The 27647-nt window shown below is 43.1% G+C and overlaps 1 protein-coding gene across 3 annotated transcripts in view; it reads left to right on the top strand.

The window, feature by feature from the left end:
* Window positions 1–2437: 2437 nt before the first annotated feature.
* Window positions 2438–27647, top strand: part of dachd (dachshund d) — a 121906-nt gene continuing 96696 nt past the window's right edge. Inside the window, exon 1 of one of the 3 annotated variants that reach the window (XM_053627733.1) lies at window positions 2438–4304. In XM_053627733.1, the coding sequence (XP_053483708.1) occupies window positions 3742–4304 (563 nt within the window). In that variant the 5' untranslated portion in view covers window positions 2438–3741. The remainder of the gene's footprint in view (window positions 4305–27647) is intronic. The other 2 variants (XM_053627732.1, XM_053627734.1) reach the window with 2 other exon arrangements.

Below are 27647 nucleotides of genomic sequence, written 5' to 3'. Positions count from 1 at the left end.
CGCTTGACCTCTACAGTGAGGGCTCCGGTGGCTTTGGTTGTTGGCATGGTTCAGAGACGGGTCACTACAAATCAATACAAAGTTCTTCTGACTGATCACCTTTAACCTGTGATGAAACATTTCTATCCTGACGGGAGTGGTCTCTACCAGGATGACTCCGCCTCCTCCATCCACGCTGCATGCGAGCTCAACGATCGGGTATGAAAATGATATAAAGCATACGCAGTGCCTTCTCAATCACGTGATATGAATCCGGTCGAACACTTATGAGAGATATCACAGCGACATGTTAGATAGCGCGCTCCACCATCCATCATCCATCATCCATCCATCCATCTTCTATACCACTTATCCTTTTCTTCAGGGTCACGGGGGAACCTGGAGCCTATCCCGGCGAGCATCGGGTACAAGGTGTGGTACACCCTGGACAGGGTGCCAATCCATCGCAGGGTACAATCCATCATCCTCCATCACAAATATCCCCCACTTGAGGTTGATATTAGTTATGAACGTCTCTCTGATGAAATACATACGCATGGACGTGCAAAAGTTTGGAAATGCTTAGGATGAAATAAATAACAGAAATCATTTTTTTTTAAAAAATATATATATTCATTTATTAGGTTATCAGATGCTCCTTCATTATCGCAAGTCACAAAAATTGGCAAATAATATTCAGTACATTAATAGCAGAGATATGAATTCATTTAAGAGATATTAACAGCGAAAAGCTTGACGTCTGAATCTCCTGGTCTAAACTCGTTAGATAAATATTCTCCAAGAACTTGTATGAGCACCTTTTGACTTTATATCTGCTTTCAGCTTCTTTGTGTATCCCCTGAACATCTTTTAGATCCTCTCAGTTGTAATAGTTGGCCTCCCTTTAGTCTAGGCCCTTCAAACACACAGTCTTCTTGACATGTCTTTTCTAACTCTGCCAGATTGCTTGGCAAATCTTTGCAGATTCTTCCAGACATTTCTTTTATAATTCTGCCAGATGTCATACACGAGAGACTGAGAGGATCTTATCAAAATATTTTATGTTAATTTTGCCTTATGTTCAGATTGTTGCAGGACACACACACACACACACACACACACACACACACACACACACATTTATTTTTTTAGCTTTGTGGGATGCTTTTTATTTTTTTTACAGATAAGATTGTAAATCAATAGTACCTACCGGTATTCCGTTCTGTACCCCCTTGTAGCTCTGCGGTTTGGGTTTAATCTGGACAATTCTTAGGATACACTTTCTGGCACAGGAGTCAGTTTTATCCTTAAATTCACTCGGAATTAAATTCTACTTTGTCCTCCTGTTTGGACAGATACTCCATCTCCAAGTCACTACCTTACCCCTGCAATATGTTCCTAAATCATTTGATCATACTGAGGCAAACGTCGATGCAGAGATGTTTAACTATTTTATCTATAAACAAAGGGTCATTTGGATAATTATACGGTCTGTACAGGATTGCACAGAGTTTTTTTTTTTTGGTGATTGTTGCAGCCAGAAACGTTTGATTTTACAACACCACAATGTGCGGATCTTTTTAATGATAACGAGTCTTTATTGGTCACATATACAGTAGAGCACAGTGAAATTGTTTTCTTTGCATATCCCAGCCTGCCAGTAAGTTGGGGTCAGAGTGCAGGGTCAGCCATGATACAGCGCCCCCTGGAGCAGAGAGGGTTAAGGGCCTTGCTCAAGGGCCCAACAGTGGTAGCTTGGCAGTGCTGGGGCTCGAACCCCCGCCCTTCTGATCAGTAACCCAGAGTCTTAACCGCCAAGCCACCACTGCCCTGTTTGTGTGTTGTTTTTTTGTGTGTGTGCGCAGAAAACGACTCGAATTAGTGAAATTGTTTTCCTTCACAGTGACGTTTGTCGGTAAACGTGACCTTTTAGCTGTAATCATGTTCGATGCACGTGACTCAAGAGAGTCCTGGCCGAATGCGTGTTCTGATGACGTCACACGACGCGTCTCGGCCCAAACCTGAGGAAAAATCCTGCAGTAATTCGGAGAAGTCGTGAGCTTTTCCGAATATTGTGGACTTTGCTCGATTCCGCATTCATTTCTGCAGGCGCAAAATCCTGGAAGGACTGATTAAGAGTCCTCAACTTGAAATGTATTATTATTATTATTATTTTTTTAAAGTTCTACTCGGAACCCTTAACGATGAGGAACTTTGAATGTTTGTAATGTTTGAAGGGACAGTAGAACACGCAAGGTTTCAAAGTGTATTGTCTAAATGCGTACGGCGATAAGGAGTAAGAGAGTAGATTGCTCTCTCAGACAGTATTGTCATTTATTACACTGCAGAAGGTAAAAAGACAGAGACACATACTTTAATACGCAACTCTCTCTCTCTCTCTCTCTCTCTCTCTCTCTCTCTCGTGTGTGGTACAGTACAATGTAGGAAAAAAATGTTTTGGGATAATATAGTGGAGTCTCTCAGACTAGAGTAAAAGCTAGTTGGTATATATTGTTTTAGCGAAATGGAGAAAGGTCAGAGGTTTCTCGGAGTTCATTTTGATGTGTGTGTGTGTGTGCGTGTGTGTGTACATGGCCTTTGTGCTGCTCAGATCAGATTCAGTTCGCAAACGTCTCCTTGAAACCACCAACCTCACACCGTGAAACGACACACGAAACCCCTTCCCACGCCTGGGGGATTGTCCGCATGGCAGGTGTGTGCGCACAGGTGGGAGGACAAATAAGAAGAAAGGGTATGTGTCAGAGTCTAAAAGCAGATATTTGTTTTCATATTGACAAAGACCACTGAGCTTCCACTTACAGTATACAGTATGTTGCATATCCTAAATATATGTATGAGCCCGGGGTGCAGCATGTGCGTATGCACAGGAGGTAAACGTGTTGTTTTGGCTTTTATTCATTTGAGGAAAATTTTCATTTTTCGGATTTTCACATTTACAGCAGTTCACTTTGTCCCCTTCAGGTCCTACAGTATAGGCTTATTTCATTGGTTGTTGTTATTCGGTTGTCAAAAGCCTATAGAGGACCACTGATTCAGAGCAGTGTAGTGAATCTGCATGGCAAAGTGGGGCATTTTGACACCCTGGCGATAATCAAACTCATCCTAGAAATAATAATAATAATAATAATAATAATAATAATAAATACATCAAAGAGGTGTGTGTGAATGAAGAAATGAAGTGAGGGAGAGTGTAAAGTGTGTGTTTAGCATCGCTTTCCACTTGCACTCAGTAGTAAATAGTGTGAAAATCTCTGCTAACTCCATTGCGGGGAATTGCGTTCATTGCGGGAAATGAGTTCATTAACGCGTTACTGCGCGCTTTCGAACGCAGACGGTGCGCGCGTGCTTCAGAGGCCGACAGTGTCCACTAGCTCCTCCCTCTTTGGACCTTGTGACAACAACAACTCATCCCAGAGAGCGAGCTGCACTTTTCGGCTCATTTTCTTCCTGTCTCTCTTTCTCGGGCTCTCTCTCTCTCTCTCTTCCAATCTCCAAATGGTCGTCCCGGCGTGCACAGCCTAATTCATCACAACACACGCTTTTTCTCGTGCCTTTTTTTTTTTTTGGTGGAACTTTTCTTGCTGGAGCGCGCGCTGCTGTGGATTTCTCCTTCGAACCAACTCGCGCGTTACTTTTTTGTTTTTTTCTTTCTTTGGGGTTTTTTTTTTTTTTTTTTTTTTGTTTTTTGTTTTTTAAAATTTTTGCCCACTTTTTGAACTTTAACGCGTGCTCGAGCTGACCATGGCCGTGCCGGCTGCTTTGATCCCCCCTTCCTCTCTGGTCCAGCCGTCTCCCATCTCATCCTCCTCCTCCTCCTCGGTGAACACTTCATCACCGTCGGCTACTTCGTCTCCGTGTCCGTCGGTGGCTCCGGCCGCCGCGAACCCGTTCCGCTCGGAGCTGAGAACGGCGGCAGGAAGCCCGGTTATGCCGATCGCTGTCACTTCGACTCCGCTCGGCTCCAAGCCCGTGTACTCGACCCCGTCGCCCGTGGAGAACACCCCGCAGAATAACGAGTGCAAGATGGTAGAGCTGAGGGGCGCGCAGGTGGCCTCGTTTACCGTGGACGGACGGGAGCTCATCTGCCTGCCGCAGGCCTTCGATTTGTTCCTGAAGCACCTGGTCGGTGGGCTGCACACCGTCTACACCAAGCTGAAGCGGCTCGAGATCACGCCCGTGGTGTGCAACGTGGAGCAGGTGCGCGTGCTGCGCGGCCTCGGTGCCATCCAGCCCGGCGTGAACCGCTGCAAGCTCATCTCCCGCAAAGACTTCGAGACGCTCTACAACGACTGCACCAATGCCAGGTAAGCGCCGAGCGCCAGCCCTCGCGCACAGTTGCGCTGCGAGCTCGGAGGAGAGCCGATTCTTCATGCAGCTTCGCGCGCAAACAGCTCCAACTTCTCGCGTAGTTGTTAAATGGGAAAGAAGCGCGGAGCTGCAGAGAACCGACTCCGAGCTCGCGAGTTCAGCCGAGATGATGACGTAGCGGAGCCGTTACTGCCGTGCTCAACTTCTACACCACTGACACCAAGTATACAGCTGTTACTTTAACATTTACACCACTGACACCAACTATACAGCTGTTACATTAACTTCTACACCACTGACACCAAGTATACAGCTGTTACATTAACTTCTACACCACTGACACCAACTATACAGCTGTTACATTAACTTCTACACCACTGACACCAACTATACAGCTGTTACATTAACTTCTACACCACTGACACCAAGTATACAGCTGTTACATTAACTTCTACACCACTGACACCAACTATACAGCTGTTACATTAACATTTACACCACTGACACCAACTATACAGCTGTTACATTAACTTCTACACCACTGACACCAACTATACAGCTGTTACTTTAACTTCTACACCACTGACACCAAGTATACAGCTGTTACTTTAACTTCTACACCACTGACACCAAGTACACAGCTGTTACATTAACATTTACACCACTGACACCAAGTATACAGCTGTTACTTTAACATTTATACCACTGACACCAAGTACACAGCTGTTACATTAACTTCTACACCACTGACACCAAGTATACAGCTGTTACTTTAACTTCTACACCACTGACACCAAGTATACAGCTGTTACTTTAACATTTACACCACTGACACCAAGTATACAGCTGTTACATTAACATTTACACCACTGACACCAAGTATACAGCTGTTACTTTAACATTTACATCACTGACACCAAGTATACAGCTGTTACTTTAACATTTACACCACTGACACCAAGTATACAGCTGTTACTTTAACATTTACACCACTGACACCAAGTACACAGCTGTTACTTTAACATTTACACCACTGATACCAAGTACACAGCTGTTACTTTAACATTTAGACCACTGACACTAAGTACACAGCTGTTACATTAACATTTACACCACTGACACCAAGTACACAGCTGTTACATTAACATTTACACCACTGACACCAAGTATACAGCTGTTACTTTAACATTTACACCACTGACACCAAGTACACAGCTGTTACTTTAACATTTACATCACTGACACCAAGTATACAGCTGTTACTTTAACATTTACACCACTGACACCAAGTACACAGCTGTTACATTAACATTTACACCACTGACACCAAGTACACAGCTGTTACTTTAACATTTACATCACTGACACCAAGTATACAGCTGTTACTTTAACATTTACACCACTGACACCAAGTACACAGCTGTTACTTTAACATTTACACCACTGACACCAAGTACACAGCTGTTACATTAACATTTACACCACTGACACCAAGTATACAGCTGTTACATTAACATTTACACCACTGACACCAAGTATACAGCTGTTACATTAACATTTACACCACTGACACCAAGTATACAGCTGTTACATTAACATTTACACCACTGACACCAAGTACACAGCTGTTACATTAACATTTACACCACTGACACCAAGTACACAGCTGTTACATTAACATTTACACCACTGACACCAAGTATACAGCTGTTACATTAACATTTACACCACTGACACCAAGTATACAGCTGTTACATTAACATTTACACCACTGACACCAAGTATACAGCTGTTACATTAACTTCTACACCACTGACACCAAGTACACAGCTGTTACATTAACTTCTACACCACTGACACGTATACACACAAGTATACAGCTTACCATCGTTTACATTTACACGGCTTACACAAAGTACACAGCTAAACAGTGTATTAGATTAATGTATAAACCACTGGCACAAGAAACCCAGCTAAACATCATTGTCTTGGATTAACGTTTATACAGCACTGACACAAAGTACACAGCTAAACAGCAGCGTGTTTGAGATGAACTTTTACACTCATCATCCGCGTCCAGCTGGACCTTCATAAATAAGCACTGTGTAAATAACACTAGCTTTCTTTCTTTCTTTCTTTCTTTCTTTTTTTTTTTGCTGTGCATGCTGCTGCTAATATTTAATAATAATAATGAAGTTTAGAATATGAAAACTCATTCTCGGAATTTTGCAGTTAAATATCAGCGCTGCATTTACAACAAACTAGCAAAGAAATGATCACGATAGTCTAATGAATGAACGGGAAGAGTTGTGATAATATCTTTAACCTGAGTAAAGCCCGGGTGTGTTGACACACCGCTGTATAAACAGACCCGATTGCCAGCATGAAATATTTTTTTCAACAAATGAACACTTACAGATATTGTATAAGTGAAATTTATTAAATTACTTTTATTTAATGTATAACACATGACCAATAATGCTCTCTTAATATGTTTGATCATGTAAAAAAAAAAAGGATAGTAAATGGATACTAACGGTTATTAAATCTCGTGCACTGTATGTGACCCCCTGGTACATTCAGTTATTTATAGTGTTTCTTTCTTTCTTTCTTTCTTTCTTTCTTTCTTTCTTTCTTTCTACTCCAGTCAGAATAAAAAGTGCTTGTGGTCAGTAAGTGCATACTGTCAATACTGAGGAAAGATTCACTGTCTCCAGCTAATTTTAAGTAGTGGAAACATAGATTACTGTTAAGTGGGTGCAACATTTTCTCCGTAAATAACTTTTGTCTAATTGTAAATAACAAACATAATAATAATAATAATAATAATAATAATAATAATAATAGTTTAATTTATAATAAGACAAATGTTATTTAATGAAAAGGGTCACATGTTTTATCTTTGTTATTGTTAGTATGATTAATTGATTAATATATTATATTAATAATATGTCATTATTGCCGTATATACACACAACAAAAACCCCAAATCTATTTTTTGAGAATACTGGTCTCTTATATACTGGCCATGTTATTCCTTGTCCCATGTCATGTTTTTATATATTTTTAATTACAGTTTTTCCTAAATATGAAACATATATTTTATATATAAAACAAAAGAAACATATATTTTATATATAAAACAAAAGAAGCCTAAATGAGTGCTTTTCACCATACATCATGCCTTCATTTTTGGGTCGTTTGACCACAGTGACGATGATTCAGTTTGTGAAAGCTGGAACGTAAAGCTGCGAGGCCTCGCTCCTCGTCCACGCAGACCTTCGCTGGTCACACAGTGATATAGTGTGTGATTTGAACTCTGAGGTTGGCACTGAGAGTGGCCAGTGATGGGGTTAAAGGATAATGCAGTGCTACATATTGCTTTAATGACGCTAAAGTGCTCGCCTATTACTGCTGCACGGAGAGGCCTGTAATGGTCTCTGAAAGCACCTGGTACTGCCGGTGTTATGCTGAAATCAATCATATCCGCCATGGCTGCTTCCCATTTGGAGAATTACATCATTTGTATGGACAAAGATATCCTGTGTAGATGGAACACAAACAGATGGCGCAGGAGGAGCAGCTCTTGGTTACACTGCTGATTGAATCTGTGTGTGTATGTTTGGCACTTTAAGCAGAAAGGTTTGCACTTTAGCTCCTAATTCAAGTATTCGTGGGTCACTTGAGTTTTGATGCTGCGGGAAAGTATTGCCGATGTTTCTGGAGTATCTGGAGCTGTACGCCAAACCACGGAACGAAAACCTCGTCTTTTAGACTGACCTAGTGGAGCTCGTGGAGATTTCTTTGTAGGTAGTGTATACTCAGAGCCCCTGATAGATTTCCACAGAACGTGAAGATCTCCATGCATTAATTCCTACACTGTTATGATGATAAAATGCTCATGTTTGGTTTTTATTTTGGTTTTTGTTTTGTTGCTAAATGATAGCTGTTTATCTTTGGCTGCTCTAGTTTAGTACATGTGCCGTACGGCAGCGGCAGATGATCTGCGCTCTCGCTTTGCAGGAGCACACGCTCCCCTCTCTCCTTCTCTCTCTCTCTCTCTCTCTCTCTCTCTCTCTCTCTCTATGCTACACCTTCACACAGAGCCTCGACCCAGATTAATGCTCCCCTTCCAGTGCCGAGCAGATAGAGGGCCCATAATCTCTCGCTTTCACGGGAGCTACGGCGGTGCCTCACGAGAAGCAATACTTCAGCCACTTGTTTTCCTTTTCATTTTGTGTGTGGGACAGCGCAGGCACTCTTCATTCCCACGAGCATGTGAACTTACAGGGTTATTGAAACATCACAACAGTGCTGCTCCCTCACTGCAGGCAAGCTGTACATGCACAGCAATGCAGCAGTTAATTGACAATCATTGTCTACCTCTGAAGGTTAAACACGCACCTCCAGACGACAGGAGGCCTTTGGGATGTCGGCTATTTTTCTCAGCCGTACAATTTCATGGATTTTTATTTAAATGGTATTCACACCCCCCCCCCCCCACGCCTCCCCCGCCTCCCCCCCTTATAATAGCTTCATAATTCGAAGCAATATAAATGTCAAAAAAATTACAAATTTGCCCTTTCTAGGGACAATAAAGATTTACTTACTTATATTTACATGCCCAGTCATTAGGGCAGGGCATTAAAAAAAAAAAAAACGAGGCTTGTGTTTTGTTTGTGTTACGATACAAACTGTCCCATTTACAGGAAAGTGGGATTATTTTGTCTAGCGCTCGGGGGTTACGTCTTCACCAGTGGTGGCAGATCTTATCGCACTTTCTCTCTCTCTCTCTCTCTCTCTCTCTCTCTCTCTCTGCAGTGCTCTTCTGATATATTTGTTTTCGGCAGGGCACAGATGTGTTTACAGGTACTCATGGGAAATCTTTGGATCGGATTCAAATCATTCCCAGTCAGAGTGGGTGCTAAGATACCCGTCACCCAGCAACCACATCCAAGAGGGAGCCAGGGTGATAATAACTTAAAAAAAAAACACACACACAAAAAAAAAAAACAGAGAGACAGATGTCTGATTAGGATGAAAGAGTTTGAAGGCGGAGGTGGTGGTGTGTGAGTGTGTGAGTGTGTGTGTGTGTGTGTGGGGGGGGGGGGGGAATGATGTGCATGTTAAAAGGCTTGTTAAAATCACAAATTCATTCAAGCACTTTCTTACAAATCAAATATGCATTTCTCTGCTCTGGCCCTGAGTTCACGTTGTGCTGATGGGTCGGAGAGGAAGAGGATAAACAGCCGGCTTTTTATCTTTGTTGCTACGAGTCGGTAGAGCGCCGCTGTTGGATAGGATTAGTGTCTAAATTAATTGTGCATTTGCTGCACGTTGCAAGACGACGTCGTTAGAAAACGCCGGAACGTCGCATCGTTTTTTTAAAAAAAAAGTCGATCGGAAATCGAAACGTCGTTATAGTCACGACTGCCGTGTGTGTGTGTGTGTGTGTGTGTGTGTTTATTATCTGTTCTTCGTTTAATTCGGAATATTTGTGGATTTGTACCGAAGTTGTTCTTTTAGTTAAAGCTCTTGAATAAATATAGCTGATAGGACGTTGCTACTGTAGCTATTTATAGTCCCTTTTCATGTAAGAGGCTCTAAAGGCCATCGTTTTTTTTGGTTATCAAGTGAAGCAGTTGGAGCTGATTAGATTTGCATGTCTCTGCTGGAGGATCAGAGCTTAGTACAGGAAGACAATTGTGTTTCTGACAGTGCACTTATTTATTAATGCGCATATGTAGGGTGTACCTCGTCCTGTTTTTATAACGGATGTCATAAGGTGATGCCGAGAGGATTAAAGGGCAGACATTTTGGCGACTTTTTTATTTTAAATGATGGAAAGATTAAAGCAGTCGGGAGAAGGCATAGTTAGGAAATTGGAATAGTGCAGCAGCACCTGTGACAGATTGGCTGTGGAGAAAGCCATGAATTTGGGCCTGTGTGTGTGTGTGTGTGTGTGTGTGTGAGACAGTGTGAGTGTTAACGAGAGAGACACCGTAGGGTCTGGCATGTCTTTAGCCGGCAGCTCGTCCACATTACACCGTATTTAGGGAGCAAGGCGCAGATCACTGGTGCTTGTACAGCGATGTTAAACACAACTGACAGAAGTTAGAGGGAGCAGATGAGATTTCTTGATTGGACGGAGATGCTAGGCTGTAGCCCCGCTCCGTCTAATGTGGTCACGTCGAGAAATTGATTTTCCCCCCCCGAAATTAATTAATTTTTCATATAGCCCAAAGCTGGAGTTTAAAAAGAGGGTGCACTTGCCGCGTTCCTATTTTCCTTGCTCTTTTTTAAGAATTATTGCCTAATCATATTAATACTTTTGCCCCAAGGATGAAAAGATAATTGTACAAATGCATTTGGAAATATGTATCGCTGAGTATTTATGATTAAATTATGCAAATAACTCCGCTCCTATCCTTCGCGGACCCAGATTGTCTAATTAGGATTGATATGCCGAGTAGATGTTCTTGAATCTGAATACACGCATGTCCAAAGAGCAGAAAATTGAAAATGACAAGGCTGGAATCCTTAAAAAGTGCTTTTTTTTTTTCCTTCTTCTTCTTCACTGTCTAATTCAGCGTAGCTGTATCAGGAGTTAATTTTCCCTAGCTCATTTTCACATTGGAGATGACAGGAGGGGGGGGGGGGGGGAAAGAAAAGGAAAAAAAGAAGAATACTTGTGGGAATCAGTCTCAAATGGGATTCTGGAAATTTCTTCCAACTTGTTTTTTTTTTTTTTTTAAGGCTCTCAGATCCATTTTGCAGTATGGAAACATTTCTAAGTTGTAAGACGGCTCTACAGTCACAGTATAGCCATGACGGAGCTTGTCGATGCCGCTGTTTTGCGTAGGACGGAACTCCTTGATGGATATTCGTGAGGTTTGTGTTGGGGGTTTGAGCATGAAGGATATGGTAGTGCCTCGGTGCGGTAAACAGCGTCAGCAGCTTTGGTAGTGCCAGGCTGGAGGACAGGTGATTATTTAGCTCTGCAGGCTGTTTTCATTTAGGTCAGAACAAGCTCCACTTTACAGGGCAATGAGAGCACCATGACTCCATTAAAGAAAAACAACAGGCTCTGGAGTGCTTGCTGAGGACAAAAGGAATAAGTGCTCACCGAATTCACTTTCAAGCCCTCCTCAAAGCACAAAATATGTGGCTCTAAAGCACCCTTTTGAAACCTTTTGAAAACAAAAATAAAATAAATAAAAATACCGGTGGCTCTTATTATGGGATGGATGCACGTGATTTATTTATTTATTTATTTATTATTTTTTTTAGGCTCGTTTCTGTAAAGTTAACCCGACAGCGTAGTTGTTCGAAATGTCCTCGTTCCAGTTGATTTACAGTTTGGTCTCTCTCTTTCTCAAGTGCACTGAAAGCTGTCAAAGCGAGGGAATGATTTCCACTTGGTTTCATAATCCGAAGGCGAAGTTAAAAGGGAAATGACACAGGAGTAACATTTCTATCAGCGCTGCTCGGCCCGGTACAAACACCTCCAGGAGCATCTCATAAAGTTGTGATTGTTATCTAATCTTTACCTGGCAAAGCGAATGGCTCGCAGCTAATGACACTTGAGACCGGAATGGAATTCTATCACCGTTCAAAGCATCTGCTCTCAGACAGGCCTTCTGACAAAAACGTGAGACTCCAGGCCCCTCGCCCAGGAGCTGAACTCCTCACAGACCACGCAGCAGCGTGTAAAGTCAATTTGCCCAAATTGAATCATAATAATCATAACAAAACACAAATATTGTTTTTTTTTATTTTTTTATTGCCACTAAGGATCCCATATGGTGCGTGCAGGACTTGTTAGATATGCGCTTTGCTTCTTGAGCAAGACGCTTTCAATGTGAAACCCAAACGGCTGTTTATTAGATAAAAACACTAAGCGTCTGGCTGTAGCTTTGATGCCGCTAGTGTGTTTTTCTCCGTTCTCTATCCTCGCTAGCCGCGTTTACATGGACAACAATAATCCGCTCTTAATCCGATTAAGACCATACTCTGATTAAGAAACTACCATGTAAACAGCAATTTTTACTGACCTTAATCTGATTAAGCTCATAATCGAAGTAATCAATAATCTAATTAAGACGTGTGGAGTATTCCTGTTTTAGTCGCATTATGGACGTCTATTACACAGACATGTACACACCTTAATCACACTATTATCTTAATCAGAGTAAGGTTAATAATTAGATTAATGCTGTCCATGTAAACGTGTTAACTGACTTTCGGACAGTCCTCCATTACTTGAGAATGAACTGTGACTGCTTTGGATTGAGTTTCCCCAACAATTAGAGCGTTTTTTTTTTTTTGGGGACAAATAGACATTTATTCTTGTCGTTCTGCAACCTTGTAGTCGGACAGAGTAACCCTGCTATGTTTTCGCAACGCGGCGCCCGCAGAAGGCCGGCATATATCAGTGTCACGTATAGCTTGACTGACTGTGAAAGGGAGGGAAGGGAGACATCCCTGGAAAAAAATATTTTCTGACTATATACAAAGGCACATAGAAAATCTTTGTAATAAACTGAAAATCCCATTTACACGCTATCCAGTCCACTCCCTCCGCCCTGCTCAAATTCGCGTTAGAAGTAGACACTGTATTTCCGTATCAAACAAAAGCCACTGTCTTTTCCTTTAGACCTGATCCAGAGGCGCTCACGTTGCGCGCTCGCCGAGCCCCGCGCGAGAGAAAGAGAGAGCCATTATAATAACTCCAGTGTGTGTGTGTGTTTTTTTTTTTTCTCTCAACGATGCTTGGCTTGAGTTTCTCTCCGCCAGACTCGAATGTCACTGTCTCGCTGAGGCTTCTTTTAAAAAATATCGCCCCTGCCACGGTGAGCCGTAGTGCCCGGCTATTATTACTCTCCCCGTAAAGACTGACAGTTTGCTCCGGAGAGACATGACACCGAATTCGTCTGCTGGAAGTGGACCACCGCGCCCCCTTTCTGTCCCATCAGATATGTGTAAACCCGATGACACCTGGCTGGGGGATGCGGAAGACGAGGCAGCGGCGGCCACGGCACACACACGTCGCCTGCTTTTATAGCCTTTGTTTGTCGGGACCACGGCGTAGACTCTTACGCAGGTCTAGCGGCTCACTGTCTCGTGTTTCCCAGCTGGGGTTTTTCTTGAAGATAAGCCCAGTTTTAATCAAGCCATCAGGTTTCGATCACGCATCGGTTTTATTTGCCTCTACAAAAGATATTAGACTCCCATTTGTTCGTTTCGAAGACAGGCGTATATCCATATATGTATATATATATATAGTATCTCACAAAAGTGAGTACACCCCTAAGTGAAAATGTCCAAATTGGACCCAAAATGTACATGTACTGTGACATACTGAAACAGACCATGATCCCAGCATGTATTCCAGCATGATAACGACCCCAAACACACCTCCAAGACCACCACTGCCTTGCTAAAGAAGCTGAGGGTGAAGGTGATGGACTGGCCAAGCATGTCTCCAGACCTAAACCCTATCGAGCATCTGTGGGGCATCCTCAAACGGAAAGTGGAGCAGCACAAGGTCTCTAACATCCACCAGCTCCGTGATGTGGTCATGGAGGAGTGGAAGAGGACTCCAGTGGAACCTGTGAAGCTCTGGTGAACTCCATGCCCAAGAGGGTTAAGGCAGCGCTGGAAAATAATGGTGGCCACACAAAATATTGACACTTTGGGCCCAATTTGGACATTTTCACTTAGGGGTGTACTCACTTTTGTTGCCAGCGGTTTAGACATTAACGTCTGTGTGTTGAGTTATTTTGAGGGGACGGCAAATTTACACTGTTACACAAGCTGTACACTCACTACTTTACATTGTAGCAAAGTGTCATTTCTTCAGTGCTGCCACATGACAAGATATCATCAAATATTTACACAAACGTGAGGGGTGTACTCACTTTTGTGAGATACTGTATATATATATAAACACACACGGCGACTCGTAAAACTGTTTAAACGCTTAGCATCAGGTCTATGACAGTCACCTTTGCTAACTGCCATCGTACCAGTTAATGTATTCTGCTCCGAAATTTGTCCTGTTATGTCATGATCCAGTGCAGGCTTTGTGCTCTATACAGGCTCCCAAGCATTATGCTGATAAAAGTTTTCCAGCACAATACATCTGTCTATATGTATTATCCCTCTGTTTCTCCAGAGCAGACACTGTGACATCCATAAACTTCACATGTGAATAGGCTTTTCTGAAAAGGAGAATGAATTAAGTCGAGCTGACATCGCATGCCAATACGCTTTGTTTCATTCCCAGTGCAGTATTCATTTGTGGCACAGAGAGATTTATTGCATGATTGACAATTATGAGAGGATGACCTAGTTTTTTTTTTTTTTGCAATGGAACAGAAATGGTTTTCATGGGGTGGCATCGCCTTCCTTTGTATTCTGCAGACCATATGGAGGCTCTCGCCAAGAGGCACTGAGCTTTTATTTATTTATTTATTTTTAAGCTCTGAAAGTGTTGGTTTACTGTTTACTTATGTGTTTTTACCTCAGATAATTTAGTATTAGCCTAATTGTGAGACATCCCCGTGGATAGCACGTCCCTTTAAAGCCCTCACATTCAATTTTCTCTCCAAAGTTATTTCCTGTGCTATTTGACAAAGTGCCTCCCCGAAGGGAAACACTGAAGTCTGCACTTGTCTTGGAGGTGAGATGGCATATTAACTATTCAGCTAGATTTCCACACCACAAGCAGCTAGAAGAAAGCTAACAGCTAGCTCTGACTACTAATCCAAGTAGGTTTTCAGCGACACTTTAAACGGCTGGTTTTTCCCGATTCACGCATATGTGCGTGTTATTTATTTATTTATTTATTTATTTATTTAAATGTATCTTACCTTTCTATTAACCGGCTTTATTCTGCGTCGTGAACCTCATTACAGCTGTAAGGAGGGTGCGTTCCCCGTGGGACCACCGGTTGAGTGGAACCACAAATGACACAAGCAGGGTTTAGTTGGAAGTTAATATCCTGCAAAATTGTTTCTGCACAGCTCGCTAGAATCAGGATGATTAAATGACACGAGCAGATCAGAAACGTTTCCTCCGACTACAAGGTGTTAAGTGTTGGTGCTTTAGAGCGCTGCCGCTCTCCCAAGGTTGCAGTTAAAAGAAATAAGATGTATTTAAAGGAGAGCACTGTCACAGAGAGAGGCAGGAAGTGAATGCCAGGCTTTGTGTATTATGTCAGACATTGTGTTTTACACAGATAACAGTGCTGTCGACGGAGTTCTTTGAAGCACTACCCTGACAAGAAAAAAAAAAGAAAGAAGGTGTTATAGCTACTGGGAAAGAAATATGATTTTCTGTGTCAGTTGTGGGGTTTTTTCTAGACGGGGAATTGAACCCTTACTAGCATATCTCGGGTGTTTAGTGATCCGTGGCACGTTGTGAACTGTTCACAAGTAATTGTACGTTATATATCATTTGCGTATCACGTTTAAAGGAAGTAGATCATCACCAGTTAAAAGGTATTAAAATAATGGAATATTATCCATATTTTTATTTTTTTTCCCCCACTTACGGCCTCCACTTCTGCAGTTTTTCCTTAGCTGTGAATAATTTATCAAAGACCAAGGTTTATTTATTTATTTATTTATTTATTTATTTATAAACTGTTGTAGGGTCCAATATGTATACTATTAAATATAATAAAAATAGTTTACATAAAAAAATGGTTTACGTTAATTATATTATATAAATATATAAATATATAAAGCATGTATATTTATATGATGTGTTTTGTCATTTTTTTCATCATGTGTTTATATACAGTCCTGTGCAAAAGTTTAGGCACATCCAAAGAAATGCTGTAGAGCAAAGATACCTTCAAAAATAATGAAATCAAATGTTTGTACATTTTAAAAAAAATATATAAAAAATACCGTAAAGAGCAGTAAACAGTAGTAAATTAAATAAAGTCAATATTCGGTGTTACAACCTTTTGCTTTAAAAAAAAAAAAAAAAAAAGAAAGAAAAAAAATAGGAGTCTGAGGTAGAATTAGTGCAGTTTTATTTATAGGGAAATGAGGTGTGAGTGTTATCGAGCGTCTTGCAGAACCAGACTCGGTTCTTCTGGAGATTTTGTCTGTCTTATTTTTTGCAGTCCGTCATTGTGTTTTTTTTATCTGAAAAGTCTCTCTTACCACTTAATATACTGCTTTCTTTACTCACATACAAACATTGTTCTTTTTGTGTGCTGGAAAACTACTGTTTGGAAATCTAAAATGAGTTTTTGTACTGACTCGATAGTGTAGACGTCATAGCATAAAAATCTCTAACAAAGTTTGTACTTAAAATCTATCAAATCTATCAAATCTATCAAATCTATAACAACGTTTATACAAAGTTTGTAAAAAAACAAAAAAAATACCCAAAAAAACAGGGTGCCTAACACTTTCGCACAGTACTGTATACATATATAAAAGATAAATTAATACGCTATTAATCCCCAGATGGAGGAATTAGGGGATTATATATATATATATATATATATATATATATATATATATATATATATATATATATGTATATATATATAATCTCTGTCTTGTTCAGTAAGTGATATATTTTCTGTTAGATGACTGACTAGTCATAATAATCATAACATCTGTGAGTGATTGACAAATGGAGCATGTATAATTACTTGTACGTACAGTGTGTAGCTACACAGGTGTACGTCACGTTTATTTCCCTGTTTCGTAATTGTCAGTTTGCACACCGTCGAAGTATTTTACACCATCGTGGCAGTCGGTAGATGCTGGATCTGTAAAAATATGTCAAAATGAAGTGGAATAGTTCAGTCAGAAATAAAGATTTTTGAAACCAGAACATTTGACATTGTTACTAGAACTAAAGCGTGGGCATGAAAGCTTTTTATTTGACATAAACTGCCACTTGTCTGTGGCCAGCGCACGCACACAATACCGTTTCTCATTTTCTCTAAACTCGAGTTCTCCGAGATTTACCTTTATAGCGGAGTAAAGAAATCCGGCAGTTTCCTCAAACGCCGATATAACTTCCGCTCTCGCCGTTCAGCCGGAGATGAACTGTTATGTGTTACCAATCCTGCGAAGGAAGATTAAGGGTTGTACAAAAAAAAAAAAAAAACGGCGCGAAGGGGGTTCGCAGTGATCATATGTCCTCTCACTCTTGACCTTTCAAATGTCAGAATAGGAATGTGAGACAATAGCCGTTCTGCAGATCTGATTACGCGGATCAAACAGGCCTCCGTGGTGCTATTAGTCACAGGGATGTTTAATTGGAGGAAATCAGGAACCCGAGGTGAACAATACACTATATTTATATCTGCCGCGCCGTCGTTATCGTTCGAGCGCCAGAGCGTTTGTGTTTCTCCTTTGTCCGTTAAAAAGAGCTCTCGAACACAGAGAACATTATAGCATTTGTTCTTGATAAAGAAACTGTGTCATTTGCTATTCTCAAAGCCCCAGATAGTGCAGTACTGTTTCACGTGACTCTGAGGCGAGAATTACACGAATATACTTTCAGCCTGCTTTGATGCATATTGCAATGGGAGGAGATTTAAGGCAGGATAATTAAAAGGTGTAGGGTCAGGGTCAAGCCAATAGGAATGTCAGGGTATGACAGGCTCTTTCAGCACACCCCAGACAGAGATAGCGTCCGAGCCACAGAAAGGCCAGTGTGCTGACAGCGCTGGCGCAGCAGGAAGACATCAGCAGGAGAAGCAGATAGCGAGAGCGGCCGGCGGAGCGGGCCGAATCAGGAAAGATTAGGCGCAGACCCCGGGTCAACCCGTTCCCACCGCTCACTCGGGGTGTTATTAATAAAAGACACGGGGGCTAAGAGCTTATTAAGCTGTTCAAACATACACACGGGTCACCGCTGCCGTCACTCAGAAGTCTTTAAGTCTTTATTCGCAACTTTATATGCTTCTTTATCACGCACGTTTCAAACATGGCTGTACAAAAGTAGTACTAATGAGAGTGGATGAGTGCGATGCGATAAGTAATATTGTAATATGAGTACTCTTAGGCATGGATTGTGCGAGCACAGTGAAAGCAGGTATCTGCGGTCTGAATTGGCTCTGTATAGTTCACTTGTCAATGTAAATAATGGGAGTTATTTAGCATGCTGTGAGCAGATAACATGGAGGCATGAGGAAGATAAACTGTACGCACATAACTCTCTTCTACCGTAAGTGATGAGTGGTGTCCGACCTGTCTGCTGTGTGAAAGGAAACATGGCAAGATAGCGCCAGATCTTTGATCAAGATGTGCGGGCGCCAAGGCTGTGATTTATACCGCAACATCCCGGTGAAAAGGATGTCAACTTTAGGTCTTAATGAAAGCTCTTGAACATAACAGTATCTGCGCAGGAGCGATATGGTGACAGCGAGGATGCAAATGAGGTTAGGTGACCGTAGAGCCGAAAGGAGTGGGCCGGTTTGTGCAAGTGGAAAAGAAAAAAGGCTTCTGGGTGAAGAATTCGCGTCTAACTTGTGACTCTAGTTAATTTCACATCTTATCGTCTGTGGCTTTGTCCGTCCACTGGCTCCTCCCAAGTCAGAGCAGACCCCAGGAGATAAACTCTGTCAGGCTCGGGGGTGATTTATTAAATTTTGATTTCTGTGAAGGACTTTAATGTCGAGGGGAGAAAGAAAATACATTGCAGGTGGCTGCCAGCTTCAGGCACTATTTGCTGAAGGTAAGGAGAGAGCCCTACCGAGAGAGAGCGAGAGAGAGAGAGAGAGAGACAGAGTCCTACCGAGAGAGAGCGAGAGAGAGAGAGAGCCCTACCGAGAGAGAGCGAGAGAGAGAGAGAGAGAGAGACAGAGTCCTACGGAGAGAGAGAGAGAGAGAGAGAGAGAGAGTCCTACCGAGACAGAGAGAGAGAGAGAGAGAGAGAGAGTCCTACCAAGAGAGAGAGAGAGAGAGAGAGAGCCCTACCAAGAGAGAGAGAGAGAGAGAGAGAGAGAGAGAGAGAGAGCCCTACCAAGAGAGAGAGAGAGAGAGAGAGAGAGAGAGCCCTACCGAGACGGAGAGAGAGAGAGAGAGAGAGAGAGCCCTACCAAGAGAGAGAGAGAGAGAGAGAGAGAGAGAGCCCTACCGAGACGGAGAGAGAGAGAGAGAGAGAGAGAGCCCTACCAAGAGAGAGAGAGAGAGAGAGAGAGAGAGAGAGAGCCCTACCAAGAGAGAGAGAGAGAGAGAGAGAGAGAGAGAGCCCTACCAAGAGAGAGAGAGAGAGAGAGAGAGAGTCCTACCAAGAGAGAGAGAGAGAGAGAGTCCTACCAAGAGAGAGAGAGAGAGAGAGAGAGAGAGAGAGAGAGAGCCCTACCGAGAGAGAGAGAGAGAGAGAGAGAGAGAGAGAGAGAGAGTCCTACCAAGAGAGAGAGAGAGAGAGAGAGAGAGAGAGTCCTACCGAGAGAGAGAGAGAGAGAGAGAGAGAGAGAGAGAGAGACTCCTACCAAGAGAGAGAGAGACTCCTACCAAGAGAGAGAGAGCCCTACCGAGAGAGAGAGAGAGAGAGAGAGAGAGAGACTCCTACCAAGAGAGAGAGAGCCCTACCGAGAGAGAGAGAGAGAGAGAGAGAGAGAGACTCCTACCAAGAGAGAGAGAGCCCTACCGAGAGAGAGAGAGAGAGCCCTACCGAGAGAGAGAGAGAGCGAGCCCTACCGAGAGAGAGAGCCCTACCGAGAAAGAGAGAGAGAGAGAGACCTACCGAGAGAAAGAGTGAGAGAGAGAGCCCTACCGAGAGAGAGAAAGAGAGAGAGAGAGAAGGAGATAAAGAGAAAGAGAGTGAGCCCTCCTGAGAGAGAGAGAAAGAGAGAGAGAGTGAGAGAGAGAGAAAGGGAAAGAGAGTGGGCCCTCCTGAGAGCGAGAGAGAGAGAGACCTACTGGGAGAGAGAGAGAGAGAGAGAGCCCTACTGAGAGAGAGCGAGAGAGAGAGAGAGAGAGAGAGAGAGAGAGAGCCCTACTGAGAGAGAAAGAGAGAGAGAGTGAGAGAGAGAGAAAGAGAGAGTGTGAAAGAGAGAGCCCTACTGAGAGAGAGAGAGAGAGAGAGAGAGTGAGAGAGAGCCCTACCGAGAGAGAGAAAGAGAGAGAGAATGAGAGAGAGAGAAAGGGAAAGAGAGTGGGCCCTCCGGAGATAGATAGAGAGAGAGAAAGAGAGAGAGAGAAAGAAGGAACAAATATATGTGGGGTTTCCTGCTTTTGTTTTGGCAATGGGAGCACAACCTCTAAACCCACCCTCTTCTGCTGCTGCAGTTATATTGAAGAATGGCTGTTTAGATCAGAAGGATCTTGAAGAACTTCTCTGATCCAGGCCTTTTTTACAGAGCAGATTTATATCCGTGAAGAACGACTGGCCGACACCTAAGCGTGTCTCTGATTCTCCATTAGGGAAATGTACTGACCCGAGCGGCGGTTCGCATCTCTGTATCTCTACAACATGCGTCCACAATTAACTGAGTGCACTGCGCATCCATTTCATTTCAATTGTTAAAGGCAATTTATTACAGAATATGATTAAACATGGCAGGCATTTCATCTCAAGGTTGTGCTCATATGGCCCCATTAATGGCTGGCGAGCGCGGGCCGTAAAAATGATATGTTACTTATTCATCTGCGACTGCTTTGTATATGACCACGACTTCGATGCGGTCCGTCTCTACGTCTTTGCTCTTTCCCGCCCGGGCCGAGCCCGCGTTCCCACATGTCCTCGATTTCCTCCATCCGTTCACCTACCGCGGCACGTCCGGCCTGTGAAATTCACGTCTGTTACTCCGTGTACGACTCCGGCGCTCGGTTAACTTGTCAAGGCCCACCTGCGCTGCCTATCAGAAACACCTTCTGTGATCTCCATATCTCACGCTCTCCGTCGTTCGCCCCTCGTCAGCGTCTTTTGTCTCCGCCGCTGATTTCGCTGTCGATCGGGGCCGAATGATTTATCTACACAGAGTCATTTTTCACACAATTCCCCCTCAGGAAATTTGGAATGAGCCGCCAGTAACCTTGGCAGAGCCAAACAAAACACTAAAGCTAATCTCATGATGTATTTTGGTGCATGCAAGCTACACGTGAAATAGAAGAACCGTCATCTTTCCATTCCTTAGTAGACCGCGTCTTGATTATGAACGGCACGGCTCTGCTCTTTACTGTTACGACGAGTGTCACTGTGATAAACACCGCAACATACATTTGATTTTATTACGCTAAACTGTCTTGTCTTTCGTCTGCATTCCTCTGCCGGCTGCACCAGAAGTACTGGGAGTTTGGTGACGGCAACAGTTTTTCCTCTGTTTGCCTGGTTAAAAGCGTTGCGGGTTGGGGGGGATCGGTGTTGACAACCCTGGGGGTATTGGAGCTGTTTGTATTCTCTTTTCTCTCACTCTTTCCCTCACTTGTTTTTTTTTTTTTTTTTTTCCTCCACCAATGCTCAGCTGCAGCTGTTTGTGTCTCCTCCCGCCAGCTGTCAGTTAGAAAGTCTCTCAGTAGACATCCTCACTCAGCACCTGCTACCCACCGGAGAACTAGGTATGTGTCAGAAAAGTTGGTGGCAAGCCACGTTACATCTTCCCAGCATCCTAGTGCGATAATTATTACGATTGGAGTACGGCTTTTATCTCATGATGAAAGCTGCTCCGGCAAATGAGGGAGATATAAGAGATCCGAATCAAAAGGAGAGAACTGTTAAAGTACGCATCATCGTTTTTGTAATTTTTTTTTTTTTTTTTTTTTTTAAAAAAAAGAAGAAGAAGAAGAAGAAAAAAAAAAGTCTAGTTAGTAAATAGCAGTTGCTTTCTCTGATAATGGGTACGATTTGACAGGTGTGTGGGTGTGTTGGTTTTTGTGTGCTTTCTGCTTCAGCACACAGTCAGAAGAATCTTTTCATCTGTCAGTAAAAGATGTTTATTTTCTGACGATCGCCGACTCCGAAAAGAAAAAAAAAAAAGGGGGACTTTATTTAACTTTCCACCGTCCTTTCAAGACTCCGTTCGTCAATCCTGTGACATTATCACGACTCGAATTATGAAAGCTAATTAAAGAAATGGCCTAGAGAAATTCCGATAACCCGAGTGTTTTTCTGACCAGCCTGCCTGTTGAGAGACTTGCCACAGGGTTCCTTTTGTGCAGGAAGTTATGAAAGTATTACACCCAGATCATTTGCACAACGGAGTCTCGGGCCTCACTCTGTGTTTGTATTTGGATCAGTGTATCAAGTTGAAAAATGACCCGCCTGGGGCAAGTTTAGCTCCAGTCTGTCAACTGAACAGATTTAAGCTAATTGTTGCTACGCTTTGCAAATGACAAAAACAACAAACAACAAAAACCCCCCCCCCGAAAAAGCACATTTTTATTTGAACAAATTGTTTCGCTTTGAGTTTTGATTGTAAAATCGTAACAATGTTGCCAAACAGGCGAACGTTGCGTCACGTCTTGTGCGCTCGGCTAACGGGGCAGCGAGTCATCTGGCCTCGAGTTTCTCAAAACCTGTAACCACAGAGCGATCTGACAGCCACGGCAGAGATCGCATGTCGCTGCTCCTAGCTCAAAGAGTTTCTTCACATGAGTCGTTGCACAATGGCCGTTAGAAAGAGAGGTCTGAAAGTCGATCGGTGAGGCAATGGAACAGGTTTCGCCAGCAGAGATCGAGGAGGGGCTTCATCTCCATAACAGACTTGTGTACCGAAACAATGCGAGTGTGTTTGTGTAGACGGAAAGGGGAAGAAGGGGGAGGAGTGTCGAGTAGACTACTGTTTAGTGCTCAAGAGCCCCAGACAACTGTAAGGCCTGGAGGCCACCTGGGTGCGACTTTATTAAAGAATAAAATGAGAGGTCACACGTTCTCGTCACCCGCATGACGTCCCACTGCTGGCTTCCTTCCCTGCCTTGCTCTCGTCCAGCCCTGGATCGGTTAGCAACGAAAGTGTTTTTCATTAATACTCTTACGGGACATGAGAATTGCACTTCTGACAAACAGATCTAAATTTCATCGCCGAGGCAGCGGGGGTGGGGGGGTGGGGGGGGTTTGGGTCTGTTAGGTGCCCTCGGTGACTGTTTTAACGCATCCATTAATGCGGCTCTCGGTGTTAGTTAGGTGTTTTTAGCGGGTACAGGAATTAGCGACGGTGGGGCGTGATATTAGATGTCAGAGTTCAAATCGAACATGTAACAATATGAAAGCGTTAGGGTTGAGCGAAGCATCATATCACGTGATCCATTTTTACATCTACATTTTATGGCATTTGGCAGACGCCCTTATCCAGAGCGACTTACGTTTATCTCATTTATACAACTGAGCGATTGAGGGTTAAGGGCCTTGCTCAAGGGCCCAACTGTGGTAGCTTGGCAGTGCTGGGGCTTGAACTCCTGACCTTCTGATCAGTCACCCAGAGCCTTTAACCGCTGAGCCACCGTGTATAATAAGCATGATGTGGGGGAGAACTCTTAGACACACATGCAGGCAGTATCCGTGAGTTTGAATTTTTGTCTTTTGTGGTAAATGGTGCTCTTATATAGCGCTTGTATCCAAAGCGCTTTACACTGTGTCTCATTCACCCGTTCACACACACACTCACACACACACTCACACACCAGTGGTAGCAGAGCTGCCATGCAAGGCGCTAACTCGCCATCTGGAGCAACTCGGGGTTCACTGTCTCGCCCGAGGACACTTCGGTACGTGGAGTCACGTGGGCCGGGAATCGAACCTCCAACCCTACGATTAGTGCACAACCCGCTCTACCACCTGATCCACAGCCGCCCCGGTTCAGCGTTTCATATCCGTAACGCTCGCCGAACTTCGTCCCGTTGTTGTTTCGAATGCGAAACGCAAACACGCTAAACAGAAAAGTCGGTCAAACCAAAAACCCTACACTCGTGTATTTATGTTTCGGTCGTCTGTCCCTTTGTAAAACAGTCCACCTTAACAGCAAGTCTTTTAATCCATCGAAAGACCATAAAAGTGTTAGTCCATAAAAGTGCGAGCCCACGTATACCAGCTCGGATTACTCAAACAACCAAAACAACGACTAGCGAAGCACTGTGTCGTTGTTCTTTGAACCTTTCTGGACGTCTTCAATAATACTACTCCTAGACTGACGTTTTTATGATACAACTCTTGCGCCCCACTGCTCAGTTCAGAATCGTTGAGCTACTGTTTGTGTTCGGCAGGAAAAAAAACAAAACAAAACATTGGAAGCTTTTATATCTGATATTAGATTCATCTGGCCGTGTCTGATGGTAGTGCTGAACGACTGGTGAGAAAGTCGAAGGGCTTTTTTGCTCCCGTCCCGCTTTACGAGCAGTTGCAGTAGTTGTTTTTCATATCCAGTGGGCTTCTTGTAAAGCTCTTGTGTATTGGTGTTTGGCTGCCGAGGCTCTCTGTAGTGCGAGCTAATCTAATTGCAGCAACAGAGTACCAAGTCAGTAGTCTTTTATCTCATCCGTCGACTCTAAATTGACTACCTGTTTGCGTTGGCAGGATGTTTCCAGTTTTGGAGCTGTGTAGCTACAAAATGTTCAGCGTCTATTTATTTATTTATTTATTTATTTATTTATTTTATTAATGGCGAGCACACTAGGTTGATGTCTCCTTCTACTTCACCGTTTCCCTTTCTCTGTTTAAAGAATCTCCTTCAGTCGGGGGAGGACAGGAGCTCATGAAAGTGCAATCTGTTGGCTGATTTTTCCATAATACTATCACGACACACGGTGATGAATCTGAAGCATTATCATTTTGCAGCGAGCTTTTAAAGCCACCGTTTAATTCCCTCCGCTCGTGCATGCTGTGTTTCCCTGCATCTCATTTGTATGCCTGTCCTTTGGTGTCTGTTTGAGCTAGCTTTAAGTAGCACAAAGCCTTTAATTGTGAGGTTTAACATTTTGCAATTAAAATCTACCCTTATTGCTCAGAGGAACAAATGACGAGGCTTTGATGTATTTTAATCAGTGGAGATGTATTGTAGTTTAAGGCGCGTCGAGATCCCAGATACATTTCTGATTTTAAATTGATGTCCTCTTCCACCTTTTGAAGTCGATAGCATTTTTTAGGCTGAAAGCGCTGAGATGCGCTCCCTTGAACCTCCTCGCACATAATAAGGATCTTTATCTGCCAGATTCTGAAGTGGACAAATAGGATTATGTGAGACATTTGGATCTTAATAGAACCAAGAACACTACAGTGATTCAGTCAAGCATGCACAGCTGCAGAAATCATGGCTGCAAAGATCTAATAATTAATTATAGCTTTGAATACTCTTATGGGATGATGACACCAGAGTCATGACTCTGGAAATATTGTGTGTGTGTGTGTGTGTGTGTGTGTGTGTGTGTGTGGTAAACTTAGTGAAATGTTGTGTATGTCTTCATTCAATATCCATAAATATAAAAGTAAGTAAGCCAATATCTTAGAGCTGGCATAATGATTGATATATAAGCGAGCCTGCTATGAAATGCCTAAACTAATCTTGTTTTCAGACCAACAAGGTTTACAAAGAAGGCTTAACCCATTACATTTTCTATCAGAGGCTCGAGCCCCAGCACTGCCAAGCTGCCACTGTTGGGTTCTTGAGCAAGGCCCTTAACCGTCTCTGCTCCAGGGGGCGCTGTATCATGTCTGACCCTGCGCTCTGACCCCAACTTCCTGACATGCTGGTGTATGCGAAGAAAAGAATTTCACTGTGCTGTAATGTACACGTGATTAATAAAGACTCATTATAAATATCACTGTTAAACTGGTTTTGCTCAACCATTACTATTTCATTATAGCACTACAGTATAAAAATCCTTATAATCTCCTTTAACCTTTAGCATTAAAAAAATATATAAAATACATATATATATATATATATAACTAAGTGACATGAAAGTGCCAAAATCCATGCCTTTGGGCTGACAGGTCTTCTCCAGCTCACACTGCATGTGGTACTATGTGACCCAGAAATGTGTAACACAGCTACTGCTCTCACACGCATCTCTCTTTGCTTTTGGACTAAACGCTGATCTGTGTGAAAACCTATGACTTCTGTAAATCAGTCCCCCTGTTTATTTCATGACCGCTAACCCTATGCTAAGGAAGTACACTTTGTCGCTGGATTGCAGCAGAGTTTTGCAATCTGTTCAAGAAGATTTTGCCCTGACTGAACAGCTCAGCTCAGGCCCTTTAGCATGTGCCACTTCCAGTGTGTGCGTTACTCCACAAGCAAACGAGCGCGAGCGGGGAGTCGCTAATAATGCATCTCCTCAGCTTTTGTTTCCCGTTGACAGATGGACGGTGTGCGCTCAAATCGAATCGGGTTTTAATTGCACTGTGGCGTTGCGAATTTATCTGCTCCGCCGATTCTCCTCACAGGTTTATGAGATCCTGAAACCTGTGCTGGTTGCTGCGTCTCCCCTTACTTTCTCCACAGAAATATAAAGGAGACCTCGGCTCGTTGGAAATGTGCTGCACATTACCATTTCGGTTTGGCCTAAGGGGACAAAGCCGTTCAATAGGGCAGATTGTCGCCCCCCCCCCCCAATATACACTTAAATGGTGTAAGATTGGCTGTGTGTGCTCTGGAGCTGCTTGTGCGCTTGGATGCACAATGTTCACAAGATGGGGTTTGTTTGGATAGGTGAACGCAATGTAATCAAATTCCTTTCTGCCTCTGAGCTCGCCCACTGCTCTCAGACACTTGTGAACACTCTTCACACATGTGCACTTTAATATCTTACCTTATTAAGGGGGTACGTTTCTCTGCAGCTCGACATCAAAGAGCTGTGCTAACTGGCACAAAGCATTAAATGTCAGAGTGTGCAGTTTGTTACTTCGTTTATCGTCACGACGTCTGCATTTTAATTACAGGAAAACTGCGTTACAGGGGAAACATCTAGAACTCACGCAGTTGAATATGCAGTGGCGTGACTGCCGGGGCTTTTTTTTTTTTCGGAGGTGTCTTTAGTCCGTTTATGATTTGATCCGTTGATGATATGATCCTTTGTGCAGGTGAGAACACAGCGATCGCACTCGGGTGTGGAAGACAACGACGGCCGCGTCCGAAACGCCGTACTAGCACAGTAGGTAGAGGGGTAGTACGTCCGAATTCTCGGTAGGTGAGAGATACCCGGATGGCGTACTGCAAGTCACAAATCCCCATAATGCAACGGGACTGGTGCGGACAAGCTCAGAATAACTAAAAATGGCGGAAGACAGCGCGTCGGCTCTTTTTAAGTATTAAACCTTGGTTAAACAGGACTTGTTATCAACAATACCCGAATAAACTGTCAACTTGCTGAAGGTTTAAACGAGAAAGCAGTCGTCACAGCGTTTGAAACCTTTTTTGT

This window comes from Ictalurus furcatus, chromosome 6 (genome assembly GCF_023375685.1).
Source record: "Ictalurus furcatus strain D&B chromosome 6, Billie_1.0, whole genome shotgun sequence".
NCBI classification, from domain to species: Eukaryota; Metazoa; Chordata; class Actinopteri; order Siluriformes; family Ictaluridae; genus Ictalurus; species Ictalurus furcatus.
Note: the sequence above shows the minus strand (reverse complement) of the source record. Positions and strands in the feature narration are given on the sequence as shown.